At 35.3% G+C, this 16,418-nt stretch overlaps 1 protein-coding gene across 2 annotated transcripts in view; it reads right to left on the reverse strand.

The window, feature by feature from the left end:
* ADPRHL1 (ADP-ribosylhydrolase like 1) overlaps positions 1-16,418 on the reverse strand; it is a 72,868-nt gene that overhangs the window by 18,761 nt on the left and 37,689 nt on the right. The window contains exons 5-7 of one of the 2 annotated variants that reach the window (XM_031958752.1): positions 10,583-10,710; positions 9,009-9,141; positions 4,411-4,564 (exon numbers count right to left, since the gene is read on the reverse strand). In XM_031958752.1, the coding sequence (XP_031814612.1) occupies positions 4,411-4,564; positions 9,009-9,141; positions 10,583-10,710 (415 nt within the window). Of the gene's footprint in view, positions 1-3,347; positions 4,565-9,008; positions 9,142-10,582; positions 10,711-16,418 lie in introns of those variants that run through there. The other variant, XM_003765710.2, reaches the window with a different exon arrangement.

Below are 16,418 nucleotides of genomic sequence, written 5' to 3' on the forward strand. Positions count from 1 at the left end.
TTGGAAGGAGATTTTTCCCACGACTGACACCATTGGTTCTTTCTAGAACTCAAATCCTCTCATGATAGTTTCATAAAATCCCCCCATCTATATCCACCTTGTCAAATGCTACAGTTAACTGTTTCCTATCATCCAGCTTAAGGCTTCACATCTTCATGCCCTATTCTAGTATGAAATTAAACTCTGGAGTGAAAAGAGAGACCAGGTACCTAAAATTATACCTTTGCTTTACAGTGACAAACCATATAGTCTTAGATCTCTCTCTGAATCTCTCTTTTTTCTCAGCTGTAAGAAATCACAAGAACACAGAGCATTTAGGTGTGATGAATTTTTTCACCACTAGCTTTACCACTTGGACATTCTTATGTTATTTGTTATTATGCCACCATTTTGGTAGGGGAATAGTTAGAGAAATTAGCACATAAAACCAAAAACAGAAGTTTCATAATTTTTGAAAGAATTTTCTTAAGACAGGTAGGTGATAGAACATTGGACTTGGAGTAAGGAAGACCTGAGTTCAAATATGGCCTAAGCACCAGGAGATCATTATATACTTCAACAACAATACTAGATGATGACTAGTCCTGATGGATCAGGCCATCCTCAGCAACAAGATCAACCAAATCATTTCTAATGGAGCAGTAATGAACTGAACTAACTATACCCAGAAAAAGAACTCTGGGAGATGACTAGAAACCATTACATTGAATTCCCAATCCCTATATTTGTGCACACCTGCATCTTTGATTTCCTTCACAAGCTAATTGTACAATAATTCAGAGTCTGATTCTTTTTGTACAGCAAAATGATGTTTTGGTCATGTATACTTATTGTGTATCTAGGTTATATTTTGATATATTTAACATCTACTGGTCATCCTGCCATCTGGGGGAGGGGGGGGGGGGGGGTAAGAGGTGAAAAATTGGAACAAGAGGTATGGCAATTGTTAATGCTGTAAAGTTACCCATGTATATATCCTGTAAATTAAAGGCTATTAAATTAAAAAAAAAAAAAAAAAAACAAATATGGCCTAAGCACACACTAACTATATAAACTTAGGCAAGATACTTAGTCTCTCTCTGCCTCAATTTCCTCACTTGTAAAATGAAGATAATAATAGTACTTCCCTCTTAGGGTTCTATGTGACCAACACATATTAGTTACTTTAAAAATACTATATATTAGTATTAGTATCAGGCTAACGATCTGGATAACTACTAACATTATAGAACATTATATGATATTAGTCTTGCTTTTTCAAATACCCTTTATGCTATTTGTTCTAGTTCTGCATCAGGATCAGGAATGGGAAGGCCTTTAGAAATCATTCCATGCAGTCATTCTCAAAGTGTGGCCCTTTCAGAGGGTCCATGAAGTCAAAACTATTTTCACAATAATACCAAGGAGTATTCATTTTGAATGTGATAAATATTGGCAAGTATAACCCAAATAAGAAAAAGGAATCCTGAAACCAAAAAGCTTGAGAATCACTGATTTGATCCAATCCCATCATTTTATAGGGAATATTGAGGTCAAAGGAAGGGAAGTAGCTTGTCCAACATCACAAAAACAGTGAGTAGAAGAGTTGGGACTCCTTCAACTCCAAATCCAGTGCCATACCCATATTATTATAGGACAATGTAATAGAAGTATTTTTCACATTTAGTTTATAATTAGAGAATTTTTCTGACCCACATGAATGATCAAGTTCAAGATTCAAAGACTTCAGCAGGAACAATTTCCTAAAATTGAAACCCAATTTCTAATAGTCAATTAAATTTAACTGATCTCCATTTGCTCGAGGCTTCTCTTAGCATCATATAATTTTACAAATAAAAACTCTATTTAGCACCAGATGGTCAAATATATATATATCCAAATCCTGAAAAAAATATTTATAAATCTGGAATGTGTTAATGTGTTTCTTTTTCTCTTTCTTTCTTTCCTTTTTCCTTTTTTTCTTTTTGATCTATATTTATGATTTCATACAGTAAGGAACTTTCTTTGCCAGTATAGATAGGCATCCTCTATAAAAATTTACAGTTATTACATATAATTTCATTAATATTTGGAACTCCCAGGATAGAAGCTTCTTCCATGGTAGGCATACCAAGACATACCCAAATACATCTGGGTCTTTTAGTCTCAAGAGCTACTTGAGACACTTTTACCAATGGTCACAGAGCCAATATATGTAAGATCTGAGGTTTTTTCTATTCTGGGCCAACTCTCTATTCACTGTTACTTCTTGCACATTTCTATTTAATCCAACTAAATTATATATCTCCTAAGTTTTTACTCAAAATAAATGCAGTATGTTATAATAGTTTCTCTTTTCTCATTATCTATAATATTAAGGCTTCTCCCCCTCCCCCCCCAAATTCTCTTGACTTAGAAAGCTATGCCATCATTTGGGAATGCTACCTCCAATAATTTAAAAATATAAAATGCAAAACTCTTTAGATTCTTGATTTGAAGACTTTGGTAGACATTATCTTTTCTTTGAAAAAAGGAAAAAGAATATAACCTACAAATTCCTGTTCCCATTCTGCAAGCCATTTTTGGCTTTCCACTTGAAATTCACCTCAAAAGCTCTGGTTACTTATGCATGATGAAGTAAGAAATTTGTGAGATAAAGAAAAAGAAGCAAGTTTGAATTAAGTCAAGCAGTGATTCATAACTTAGGGTCTATAAAGCTATTTAAAAATATTTTTATAACTGTACTTAAAAGTGGTTTTCTTTCATAACTCTATATAAATTTGTGTATTTAAAAACATTCTAAAAAGAGGCCCATACACTTCGCAGCCTGCCAAAAGGGTTCATAATTGGTTGAGTTCCTGATTTAAAATAGCATTGATTTCTTGAACTCAAATGTCAGGATGTTTAGCTAGTTGCATCTTTTGACTCTCATATTTCCAAAGGTGATTTTGACTCCCCATATCCTAATTGACAAACATCTCGCTTCATTAATCTACTGATATGAAACCAAGCTCAAAGAGGGAAAAATATGAGTAAAGGGCATTTCTTCTTCCAAGAAAACAATCTATCTAGCATAGATGCATGATTGCTTTATGATATTAGACTGGAAGCCATTTGAAAGAAGGAATCATGCTAAGAGTACCTTGGATGGTTAGTGAACAGATTAACCAGCACATGCTGCTCCTGCCATATATTAATTAGCTGGAGAGGTGCTGTACACAGATCACAGCTTTAAGTTTCCATTCTATGGCATGTTCTGTGGACCATATTCTGTGGGGCAAGTTCTTTCGTACATACACAGAGTACATAAAAAGGAACAAAAAAGAAACTAGCCAAGCTGCAAACAGGAAACGGTGGCAAAGCGTATGTAGCGTTAAACACAAAACTGTCTTTTGCTTGTTTTATTCACACCAGATGCTACATTTTTTTTTTCTTTTTAGGTTGTCCAGAGTACAGTTATTTTTAGCAAGGGAGCAACTGCTTTCTTTTTTGGGTCTCTCAGAAAGAGAAATCTCAGTCACGGGGAAGACATCACTTCCGGATCAGTGAGCCTGAATGGGGAAAAGCTGCAGAAGACCTAAACTGCAGATTCTCATGCTGACCTCATCCCACGTGACAAAACCAGACCAAGAAAAGAGAAAATGATGTTTGTGAGCAACACAAGAGTCATTTATTTCCTAGTTTGTTTAGGAAGTTGCTTGCAAAAGAGTTTTTTCTAGAAGATCTAGTGTGATTAAAAACACATGCTAAAAATGCTAAACACAGTGTCATTTGGCTGCATGTTGAGTGCACAAAATTATGGAATATTCCCCCATCATAGAAACATCTCCAGCAATAATACAAATGTATCATTCATTACACCAAGAAGGGATTGATGTTTTATCAATAAATTTTGGAGAGCATTCAATTTGTTTGGGTGAAATTCATAAAAATACAAATCTAAATGAGAGAAACCAGATCTAAATGAATGGTGGAAGAAATTTACAATCTATAGGAGACATTTCTGAGGATAGCCATTGACGTTAGCTTTGTTGAAATAACATAGCAGAGAGCATTAGTTTTGCAATACAAATGAAAATACACAGTTGTCCGAGAGATGATTGGTTCTTTGGAGATTCAAGTGGGACAAATTATGTGTAATTGCCACAATAAATGGGTTTGGATCAGCTAATTTAAAAGAAGAATATTCTCACAGGACAAAAATGTATTTCATCCAGCAATTAGGATGTTGGAAAATCCTTGAAATCAGGCTGTGGAGGGTTGCTTGCCTGTGGCCAATTATGCATGGATCTCTTTGCTAGCTGAAAACTGCACACATATATTACTACATAAATAAAAGCTCGTTTAGCCTGCATTGTGAAAACTAAGGGGTTACCCATAGGACTTGGAAAAAGTCTCTACAGAAAGGGAAAGTGGCAGAAACTGCTTTACTTTTCTTCTGTGGATATGCGGTAAAGTGCTTCTCCCAAATTCTCAAGCTTCTCTTTGTGTTCGAGGTCCTGGTACAAGCCTTTGGGAATATTGTTCAGACCATAGAGCAAGCCATATAAACATCCAGCAATAGATCCAGTAGCTGCGCTTTCACCTGAAATAGGAAATAGCAGAGTGCTTAGCCTTAGAGAATCCCAAAGCTAGATGGGAAATAAGAATTGAATGGTTTCTTACCCTGCTCCTCTCATTTTTTACAGATTAGGAAACATATCTGTCAATCAGTTATTCAACAAATCTTTAGTAAGCACTTATTATGTGTTACGTACTAGGTAAAGAGAATATGTAGACTATATAGAAAGAATATGCAAACTAAAATGAGAAAATCTCTGCCCTTAAGGAAAACCAAATGGACATAAATAGGTATAAACAATTTAAATAAATATACATTTTGAAGGTAGGCTTTAGCCACTGCAGCATAGCTAAGTGGCTCAGTGGTTACAGTATTGGAATTAGGAAGACCAGAGTTCAAATCTAACCTCATACATTTATTAGCTATGTAATTCTAGCCAAGTCACTTAATCTCTATTTGCTTTAATTCATTGGAGAAGGAAATGGCAAGCCATTCCAGTTATCTTTACTGAGAAAATCCCAAGGAGAATATAATCCCTGAAGTCATGAAACAACAATTTCTGAGCAAGTTAGCCACTGGGGATATCAGGAAAGATTAATTTGCAATGGGAAAGACTTCCCCATTTAAAGCATTTGATATGGACTCCCCTTAGCTTGGTAGATTACCAAGCAGAATTACAACACAGGCTAGTCCTTTTCCAAGATTGTGAAGTAGGCAGTCTTTAAATACCCTTTTTTTAGTCTTACCCTACCTTTAGATTCTCAGTGCCTTCATCTCATCAATCCCTACTCCCCATATAGGATCTGCTAGCAATCTTTGACAATTTAGTGTATCTTTAAAGCAGGGCATTTCTTCTTTCAGGGAAATTTCCATTTATATTTTGATCTTTAACTGTGGAGTGTCTTGTAAAGTAATCACTGTGAGTAAGTTGGGTCCTGTTACAGCAAGTGTGTGATGGTGTACCAACACATTTGCCTGAGAGTAATGTTAGAGGTGTGGGAGTTAAACCAGTGATTGTGTTGTGTTTCCCTTTTGGGAATAAACTATTCTTTCAGGCTCTCCAAGCTTCTTTGGATTCTGTCCGGTAATTTTTGCCATATTTGGGAACATGCCAAATTTAGCCTCCTACTCCCATATCTCTTTTCTCTTTTCATCTCTCTTTTGACTGCTGTCAACACCTCTTAGTGATCATCTCCCTTTGAACCATTGCAGATTCCTGTTCTTCAGCTAAATTTCTCTCTTGGATAACTAGAGAGACATACCTGCTGAGAGTGCTTAGCCTTAGAGAATTCCAAAGCTATATGGAAAATTAGAGCTCATTGATTTCTACCCCACCCTCCTCCTTTTTTATAGATAAGAAAACAGATCTCTTAATCAGTTATTCAACAAACATATATTAAGCACTTTTTATGTCAGTCACTGGTGAAGAAAGATTATTCACCTTTTTTATTTCTATAAAAATACCCTCAATCACAAAATCTTTCATCACCTCAGCTTCTTCTCTTTCAGTTTTTTTAAAAAACAATTTCCATTTAATATTTTATTCTTCATAATGTTACATGTAAAATAATTTTTTATAATTTCTTTTAAAACTTTGAGTTCCAAATTCTCTCACTTCTGCCCTCTCTACTCCCAAGCCCATTGAGAAAACATGTGAAGTCATGCAAAACATTTCTATAAAAGTCATATTGTATCTTTCAATTTTCTTATGATATACTTTCTCTGTGACTATTTTTTCCCTGATCATATTTTCCCTCTGATCCATCCTTCTTCCTATACCTCATCCATCTGTACTTTGTCTGCTCACCATAGCTCCTTGAGTTCAATGATATATGGCAATTGGTCCCAGTGAGGAGTGTGCTAGAATTGTAGTCAGGAAGATGACGGGTTAAATTCTGCACCTGACACTGGTTGTGATATCCTAGCCAAATCATTTAACCTCTGTGAACCTCAGTTTTGTTCATCTTTATAATAAACTAATAATAGAACATACTTGAAAGGAATGTTGTGATGCTTAGATGAGAAATGTATGTAAATTATCTTGAAAAGTGAAGTGTTATATAAATGTCAGTCATTTTGATTTACTGACCCCTTCCAATCCTTGAATTGATCATACCTCCTCATAAAACTCTTTTCCCCTTTCTTCTCTTTTCTACTTCCTCCCCCTCCTCCTTTCTCCTGTTCTCTTTTCTCCTCTGCTCTATTAAAAAAAATCCTAATGATCTGCATCTATCAACCACTTTTAAAATCTCTGATAATGAGTCATTTTGTAACTTTATATATTGGGATTCTTATCTAGGTCTCAGACAAAGATTCTAAATGGTTGTTGTTTAGGTGATTAGTTATGTCCAACTCTTCACAATCTCATTTGGAGTTTTCTTGGCAAAAATGCTGGAGTGATTTGCCCTTTCCTTCTCCAGCTCATTTTACAAATGAGGAAACTGAGGCAAAAAGGATTAAGTGACTTGTCCAGGGTTCTATAGCTATTAAGAAGCCAAGGTCAGATTTGAACTCAGGAACTTGAGTCTTCTTAATTTGAGGCTTAAGCACTCTAACCACAAGCATAATTTTAAAAGAAAGCCTGTCATAATTTCCCCTCTTCCCATAAGGGAAACATTATCATTATCATATTGATTGCACTTGTTTTAACTATAATGTTAACTAAAAGAAATTTATCTAACTTCAGAGATTCAGAACATCTTTGAATTATAGAAAGAAATTCAAAGGTCATAATATAGCCTCTTCCTGACTTTGTACACCATATGTACAGACAAATGTCAAGTGATAGTTTAACAAGCGACACGGCAGAAGCTGAGATATTGGGCTAGTCAACCTAGCTGAATAAATTCTGCCTTAGTTCTGGGCCAGTACTCATGAAGAATTCCCACCTGTTCCACACAATACATTTGATTTTTTTCTCTCACTTGAACCAGGGAGAAGAGGATGGTATAAGGCTGCATAAGCAAAAATGTTTACCACTAGTGTCTCTGAATGTTTCCAGGCAGTACTAACAAAGAAAAAAAAATAAGGACATACAGTTGGATTCATCTCCCTGAGATTAAATCTAGCCTCAGACATCTACTAACTGGTGACCTTGAGCAAGTCACTTAACTCTATTTATTTCAGTCTCTCTTCTGTAAAAGGAGAAGGAAATAGCAAACCACTCCAATATCTTTGCCAAGAAAACCTCTAAGTGAGGTCATGGAGCTTTGGAAACAATTGAAATAACAATAACAAATAATAACAATATATTCAATTAATATAATATTATCTGAATAATTTATAACATCAATATTGTAACAATGAAGAATTTTGAGGACTTTTATAAACTGATAAAGAATGAAATGAGTAGATGTAGGAAGGAGGAAGCTTTGTTTAGCATTTTCTATGCAGGTACTATGCTGAGAACTTTTAGAAATATTCTTATTTAATCCTCACAATAGTCTTGGAAGGTCAGTGCTATTATTATGATTAATAAGTGTTTGAGAGTGAATTTGAACTCCTCAACTCCAGACCTAATTCTCTATTCATCCAACTATCTGCTCATTTATACACTAACAGCAGCATTGTAAAAAAATAAAAAAATAAAAACTTTGAAAGCTGTAAAAACTATGAGCAACACAATGATTATTCATGATTCTAAAGGACCACCAATGAGAAATGTTGTTCTTTAAACAGAGACGATGGATTAAGGTTGCAAAATAAAACTAATTTTCTCTCTTTCTTTCTCTTTCTCTTGTCTCTGTTTCTGTCACTGTCTCTCCCCTTTTCTCTCTTTGCCTTCTTCCTTCTCTCTCTCCACAAAAACACACACAAAGCACACACAGAGACACATACATATGTTGTTGGTCCTTCATTCTCAAAATGAACCAATGATAGGATGAGAATATTGTCTTGACTTATGTGTGAATAAGTGTGTGTATAATGTAATATACAGCTATTCAGGAAATTTGTTTTGCTTGACTATGCATACTTGTTACAAGCAATTCATTTTACTTTTTTTCCCAACAAAGTAAGAGATGGATGGAGAGAAGTTAGATGTCTCTTAACTGAAAAAGAGAGATATGAATGCTACAAATGTGAAATGTTACATGAACTTTCAGATGAGTTTACCATATTATTAGCTTTAATTAAACTTTCATTTTACTGTAAGAGACTTCTTAGGAGGTGAGAATAATCTTTAAATGTTTGTAATATTTTAAAAAGTCACATCAATAAATTTTTAAACTTAAAAAGAAAGTTATATATATGTACATGTGTATATTGAATATATACACATACATATGTATGTGTGTGCATATATGTACATATGTAGGAGCATACATGTGTGTGTATGTGTGTGTGAGTAGATATTCCTGCTAGAGGAAGATGTTGGAAAGAGGAACTGGCCATCCTGAAGTTCAGAATCATAACTCATAAAATTTCACAAGGCACCAAAACCCCCAAATATAAAGAGGGAGAAACTGACCTCCATGAAACATAGCCCGGTTACAGAGTTCTGTCCAATTGTCACCTGCTCCCAGAAGAGCATCATATGCAATCATTGGCGCATCGTGGCCCCTTCTTCCCCCTCGACCTTCTGAACTCCATTTTCTGTAAGTCTGATGAAATGACCAAGATCAATTATTTGAGCTTTCAAAAATCATTGAAAAGGTTTAACAGTTTTGTTCTAGGCTGTTGTTTTAGCTCCAAATGTGAACTTGGGGGTACTCAGAAAGTCTTAGTTGGCCATGTCCATAGTGTTGGACTCATGATCATCATTTGAATTGCTAAGGAAAAATAGACTGGTAAAAGCAAAGTTGATGATGACATCACTTTTTAATAAATAACAAAATGGATTTGATTTCATTGTGGCATTCATAAAATTCCATCACAGCAGTGACATCTTATCTCCTAAACCAGGTTATGATTTTAATAGAAAAAAGAACTGGACTAGTATTTTCACTAATAATAAGAGCTTCAGAGCAAAGAAATTCCCTCTATCAATGCAAGTTGAAATCTTCTCTGTATCTAGGGAGCCCAGAGCACTGAAGTGACTTTCCTAGGGTCACAAAGCCAATAAGAACTTAGATGGAAGTCATTCTGGCTTTGGAGTCAATTCTCTGTCCTCTATATCACAATGCCATTTTGCCTTTCACATTAATAACCATTCCTAATTTGATACTTTATTCCAAAGAATTCTTAATTCTCCCCCAACTCAGGTACACAATCTTTTTATCCTCATAACATCCCTTATATGGTATAAAGAAGTAATACCCCTAAAGTATAGATGGGAGCAAGGGCAGAGCTATTTCTGGAGTGTTTGCAATTTGGGCAAGTACCAATAATTGTGTCTTGGGAAAAGTGGTAGGAAACAAGACCTCAGTTAAGAGGTAGTTAGTGGTGGTTAGGACAAACTAGGAAGATAGCTCACTTCTAGTCTATGATCTAGTAGCTTCCTATTTTATCTAATTATTTTTACTAACTAGGTGCTAAGCTCTCTTGTCTCTGCACAGTTGAAAGATTGAAAATGCTATCAGCACTTGCTAAATTTAGTATCCTAGGGTAAAGTATTTATCCCTCAGTGCAGAGTTATAGCTCTCACCATAAGGGCAGAAAAAGTAATAGATTAGGGTACTGGAAGGAGCTAGGATTAAAATCCAAGCTTCCTGAATTACTAGGGTGATGCAATGATCACATCACATAATTTATCATTTTCCTGATAACTAATTGAGTAATCTACATCTATAGTCATTGTTTAGATTTAAGGGAAAAAAAGGTAACTAGAGGGATCCCTGAGAATTCTGCCTTATATTCCAATTTTGTTTTGGATATAATTTATAATGAATAAATTGTGTGAAAACTATAAAATGCAAGTGTGTGTTTAAAATATTTGACTTCCTTAAGTATGAGCATAAATAGCCAATATTCACATCTTTGAATCTTTTACTTATGCTAAAAATCCATTCCCTGAAAACAGCTAGGTAAGCTCTCAGGCTATTCAGGTTATGAATAAGCTATTAATATTCTGAGCTTTTTCTGAAGGAAAACCATCAAGTTTACCTTGTCTCTCTCCTCTGCATCATAACGTTCAGGAAAAGTGGCTTTATTATCTTGATCTTCAGCAATTTTCCTCTCCTCCAGATAAAATTGCCACTTGGCTTCAAAGTAAAACCAGTGTTCCTGGTATTCTAGAAATCAAAATTGATAGTCAGTCTTGGCAGAGGAGTCCTTAAAATACTTATTCTAGTTAAAGAGACACTAAGAATAGCTTTTTGTTGTTATCTTTGATTCTTATGTTTTAATATACCTCTCCTTACAATTATTTGTCAAATCTTATTAATTCAGACTTTGTAATACTCCTTGTCTTCATTCCTTTCCCTCCAGATTTACCATGAACATTCTAATATAAACATTCTTAGATGAGGAGTATTCAGGATCCCCTCTCCTGTTCCTCATCGCCTCTCCTCATCCCCAGTCCTTTATTCTGTATTTAATTTTTAGAAATAAATGTATTTTGCTTTTAATATCACATTAATTTTCAAATATATCTTCTTTCCTCTCTTCTCCAGAGAACCAAGCTTTTGCTTCAAACAAATATTTTATAAATTTGACTCATTTCTCCCTATGATCAATTTTTTTTATAATTACCATTGCTAACTGAATTTCCTCCCATTTAATCTATTCTTCCTCTCCTTTCTGTACTCAAAAGTGTTTTGTTACTGACCACTTTCTCTCCTAATATCTCTCTCTTTTATCAGCCTCCCCCTTCCTATGTCTGATTGCTCCCCTATTTTCCTGCAGGGTAAGATAGATTTCTATAGCCATATTGAGTGTGTATGTTATTTCCTCTTTGAATCAATTCTGATGAGACTGAGGGTCACTCTTTCACCCTCTGCTTCTCTTTTTCCCCTCCACTGTAAAAACTTTTTCTTGCCTTTTTTATGACAAATAATTTACACTATTTTACTTCTAACATCACGTGAAATTTCATACCCAAAGTCTCCCAGTTCTGCAAGGGAAGAAGTACATTTTCTCAATTATTCTTAATATCTAAGATAGATCATAATTATATATTCTTTTCTCATTTTCTCTCTTCATACTCCATCTCCTGCCCTCAGGTTTCATTAAGGTCCATCTCTTCACTAATACTTACCTGTCTCTGCATCCTCTTCCATTTTTCCATACCCCCTTCCCACAAACTTTGTTTCAGTTATAGTACTTAACCATTCCCAGTCCCTTAGTCTCAGTTATTGTGACTCTATCTCTCAAGCCTTATCTAACGCTTTATCCTAAATCCTAACTTCAGATTTCTTTTCCAACCATTCATTGACCCACAGAGAGAAAGGACTTTCTAATTTGGCATTTTATACTACTGCTGGATTAACCTTCAATTTGCACTAGGATAAATTTCTTTATTCTATTCAAAATTCCTTAATAACTTCTTATTGCTTTCTGACTTCTCTCCAAATTTATTAATCTGGCACAGGTCTACCATAATCTGGTATTATTATTATACCCTTCTAGCCTTAAACCCTATTTCTCTTCACTTGTGCCCCAGGACACAGGATAATATCTAATACTCTTTGCCAGGGGTCAGCAAACTACTGCCCAAGGGCCAAATCTAGTCTCCTCCTAACCCTCCTCCTAGCCACAGCTAACAATGGTTTTTAGGTAAAAACATGTAAAACAGGACTATGGAAGGGTTATAATGTGTCTACTGTTATTACACTTGGCACTCTCTCACTCTTTCATGTCTTTGTTCATTTTGCTCCCCAATATTGAAATGCTTCCTTCATCCTCTCTGTTGCCCCCTTCTCTGCACCATGAAATTCTATCCATCTTTCAAGATCCAGTTCAAAGGCAGCATCCTACAATTCTTGCCAATGAAAATGATCTTGTCCTCTTTAGTCCTCATATAACCTTGTTTATGCTTCTCACACATTCATGTTCCATATAACATGTTGGATTTATGAGATTGTAACATCCATAAGGCCAGTCTTGTTTACAAGAACAAACTCCAAAATCTGAAATAATTTTAGAAAGAAATTTATTGGCCATTTAGGAGAGAAGGAGCCATACTTCCTTTCTGGCTCATTCTTCTCTACCTAATAACCTAATACGTTTTTATCCAACTCCTTTCTAGACCCTAATGTATAACACTCTGAACACAGTACACACTTAATAGATGTTATTAAAAGGAATATAGTCATAATTCTGCTTTTTCAAGACAATAAGGGCAGTTCCTAAGAGACATCATGATGTAATGAGGTTAAAAAAATTGATTTAGAACCAAGACCTAGGATTAAATCCTGGTTCTTCTACTTGTCCAAGATTATGGCATTGAGCAGAATCTTTAATCTGAGATTCAGTTCCTCATCTGGAATGGGCTAGATATTGAGATTTAAGATTTGTATTAGCTACTTCACAGGAGACCTAAATAAGAATACATATGTCAAAGCTCTTTGTTGTATAAAATGCTATGTAAGTAATTATAACCATCATTCTTCTTGTTATTATTATTATTACCATTAATAATAGTGATGACCTAACTCTCCGGACATAATTTGGACTCTAACATCAAGTACAAGAACAACAATGGTCTGTTGTTCATGGGCCAGTCTAAAGAGCTGCAGAGGGGTTTTATAACCATAAAATTGGTCATGGAGTGATCAATATCTGATGAATCAATATAGTAGAATTGAGAAAATACTGGTCATGGAATTCAAAAAGAACTGGATTACAGCCTGACATTTGCTAATTGTATGACCACCACAGACAAGTGACTTCTACAAACCTCAGTTTCTTCACCTGTAAACTGGGGATAATAGTAGTTGTGGTAACTCATAGCACTATCTGGATCAAATATGATAATATATGTACTGTGCTTGGCAAACCTTAAAGGGTATGAAATTTTAAGATATTAATAAGAATTTTTCTTTTTTTTCAAATAGTATTATTTTCCCAAATACATACAAAGAGTTTTCAGCATTCACCTTTGCAAAACTTTGTGTTCAAAATTTTTCTCCCTCTCTCCTCCCCACAGCAAGCAATCCAATTTGGTTAAACATGTGCAATTCCTCTAAACCTATTTCCACAAGGAATTTATTTTTCTCAATATTAATATCATCATTGAAATAACCTTCATTTGATTTCACAGTTTCCAGTTTTAGTTGCTAGCTCCTCTATGAAGACTTCTCTATACCCTCTTTGAGTTGTGATTGCTCACTCTCCCTGTCCCGATTGCTTTTATTTGTTGGCATCCATGTGATAGCCTCTCAAAAGAATATAAACTCCTCAAGGCCAGTGACTGTTTTCTTTTGGTATCTGTATACTGACACCAGGCTTGGTGTTTTGTATGTGCTTAATATATATTGACTGAACTGAATTGATTATTATTTTGACCACATCAAATCCTAAAGACCATGTTTTATTGAGGGCATGAAGAGGTCGTGATCAGCATCAATGGAGAATTATATATACTGAAGAAATTGCCAATCTTATAAATAATAATTAATATAACAAGTAATAATAATTATTATTATGTATTATATATTATGTATCTCATGTATATAATTATGCAAATGGTCATTGGACTCCCAGGTTAGGCCACAAAAACTTAAACCATATTTCTATGTACTAGAAATATATTGCACTAATAGTACTATAGACTTTTCTCTGGGAAAACATTGAGCCCCAAACTGCAGTGTTAGTCAATAAATATTTATTAACTGCTTACTATGTGCCAGACATTTCAAAGCACTGGGGATACAAAGAAAGACAAGTCACTTCCACATTCCCTTATAGGTGATAGGGGCTATGATTTGATGGAGGAAAGAGCTAGTGTTGGATAGGGGTTAAGGAGTTGAGGATGAAGATCTAAGAGTAGGTTAAAAGTTGAGCTTGGAGTTGGGAGAGTAAGAAGCAGGGATTGAGGAGTGAGTGAGATGGAAGATGGGGTTGGAGATCTGGGTTGGGGCAGGATTGGGGAGTGAGGAGCTGGGATGAGGAGCTTGAAAAGGGAAGGAGAAAGTCTGAAGGCTAAAGAGCTTCTCAGGATGCACAGTAATAAGAGTCCTCATTTTCCTCCCCATTCCCAACTCCCACATTGATATTGCCAGGGAAGATGGAGTGGTAAAGGCATGGGCTGTGGAAGAGCAGCAATTCCAGATTGTGGTGAGACAGTGTTGACAATGACTTCTAACATCTAGTACAGTGGAAAAGACATTAGTTCTAGAGTTTGAGAATTTTGAAATCCACAGGAAAGCACCAATTGCTGAATGAAAGAATTCAGGTAGAAATCCTGTCTCTGATTCCATACTACCTTAGTTTCTCATCTGTAAAATGAGAATATTGGACTAAATGATTTATAAAATCTCTTGCAGATCTATAGCTATAACAGCTGGAATTCCTTGGATCCTACTCAACTGTGGCAGTATTTGAATGCTAGAACTATATATAAATTCTGGGTTAATAAATTCAGAGCTGCCTGTATATTTTAATATGGTTTATTGTATTCATAAGATGTGATTTTTATCAATCGGCATCTACTAAGGAAGAAAAGGTGAATAAAGCAGGAAGGGAGAAGAAAATATTATTCCTGAACCATTTGACTGAACTTTGAAAATGGAAGCATTAACATAGCTTTACTTAAGTTTTGCAACATGTTTTCATCAAAGTAATAGAAATATTAAATGTCAGATTACTTGTGTGAATCCCACTAATAGTATGCTAACAAATCAGGGAGATAAGAAGTCTCTTTTAGACTGGTTAATAGACTAAAACATTCCAAGAAATGCTTAAGTATCTATTCTAGGGTCATTCTACCAAACTGGAGCAGAATTGGAACGTACCTAACCACGATGTATACTGGCATGTACATGTTAAGGACATTCCACCTTCTTTGGATAATAAAACTGGGAAGAGAATGTGTGTGAGAGAATCCTATAGCACTGATTTTGCAATCTGCTAATATCCTTAGCATTTCAAATTTGCAATAAGTTCTTTTAGAACCTTACCACCACTATCCCTTATTATACCTCAAGACTGGATGCCTCTCTGACTCTATTTTTCAGGTAGAAAAAAATGAGAGACAGTGATGTTAAGCCACTTGTCCAAGAATGCCCAAAAAATTCATAGGAAACTCAGAATTTGAAGTCAGATGCTCAATTCTCTCATCCGTAAGATGTGGAAACTAATAGTACCTACCTACCAGTATTGTCAAGGATGTTGTGAGGATCAAATGAGACAAGATATATAAAGACACATTTTGTAAATCTTAAAAGATTATGTAAATGCTAACTATTATGATTATTGTTGCCCAAGATCAAAGATGTAGTAGGGGCAGCTAGATGGCCAGAGGATAGAATGTTGGGTCAGGAGAACTCATCTTCCAGAGTTCAAGCCTGCCCCCAAAGACTTAATGTGTGACTCTAAGCAAATCACTTAACCTCATTTGCCTCAGTTTCCTCAATCATAAAATGAGCTGGAGAAAGGAAATGGCAAAACACTCTAGTATCTTTGCCAAGAAAATGGGGACCCAAAGAGTCAGATATCAACTGAATAAGGTCATACAAGTATCTTCAGAGGCAAGATTTGAACATAAGGTTCGTCTAACTCTAGAGTATTCACTTTCCCTTGTAGTAAACTGCCTCTATCTAAATCCCACTCAGTTAGCAGTGTAGCAAGGAAGGAAAAGTGGCAAAAGGAGGGACTGGTGCTCTAGGTCCTGAGCTGCTTCAATTTTTATGCTTTTGTGATGCTTGCAAGCTTTTGGTGGGAAAGATTGGTAAAAATTAAGGTACCTAAACTGTGACTTTAGAAATCATTGCCTTGGGAGAAATGTGGGTCTGGGAGAAATCATTGTTTTAATATATTTGACCTAATTGCTTTTGTTTCT

This window comes from Sarcophilus harrisii, chromosome 3, assembly GCF_902635505.1.
Source record: "Sarcophilus harrisii chromosome 3, mSarHar1.11, whole genome shotgun sequence".
NCBI classification, from domain to species: domain Eukaryota; kingdom Metazoa; phylum Chordata; class Mammalia; order Dasyuromorphia; family Dasyuridae; genus Sarcophilus; species Sarcophilus harrisii.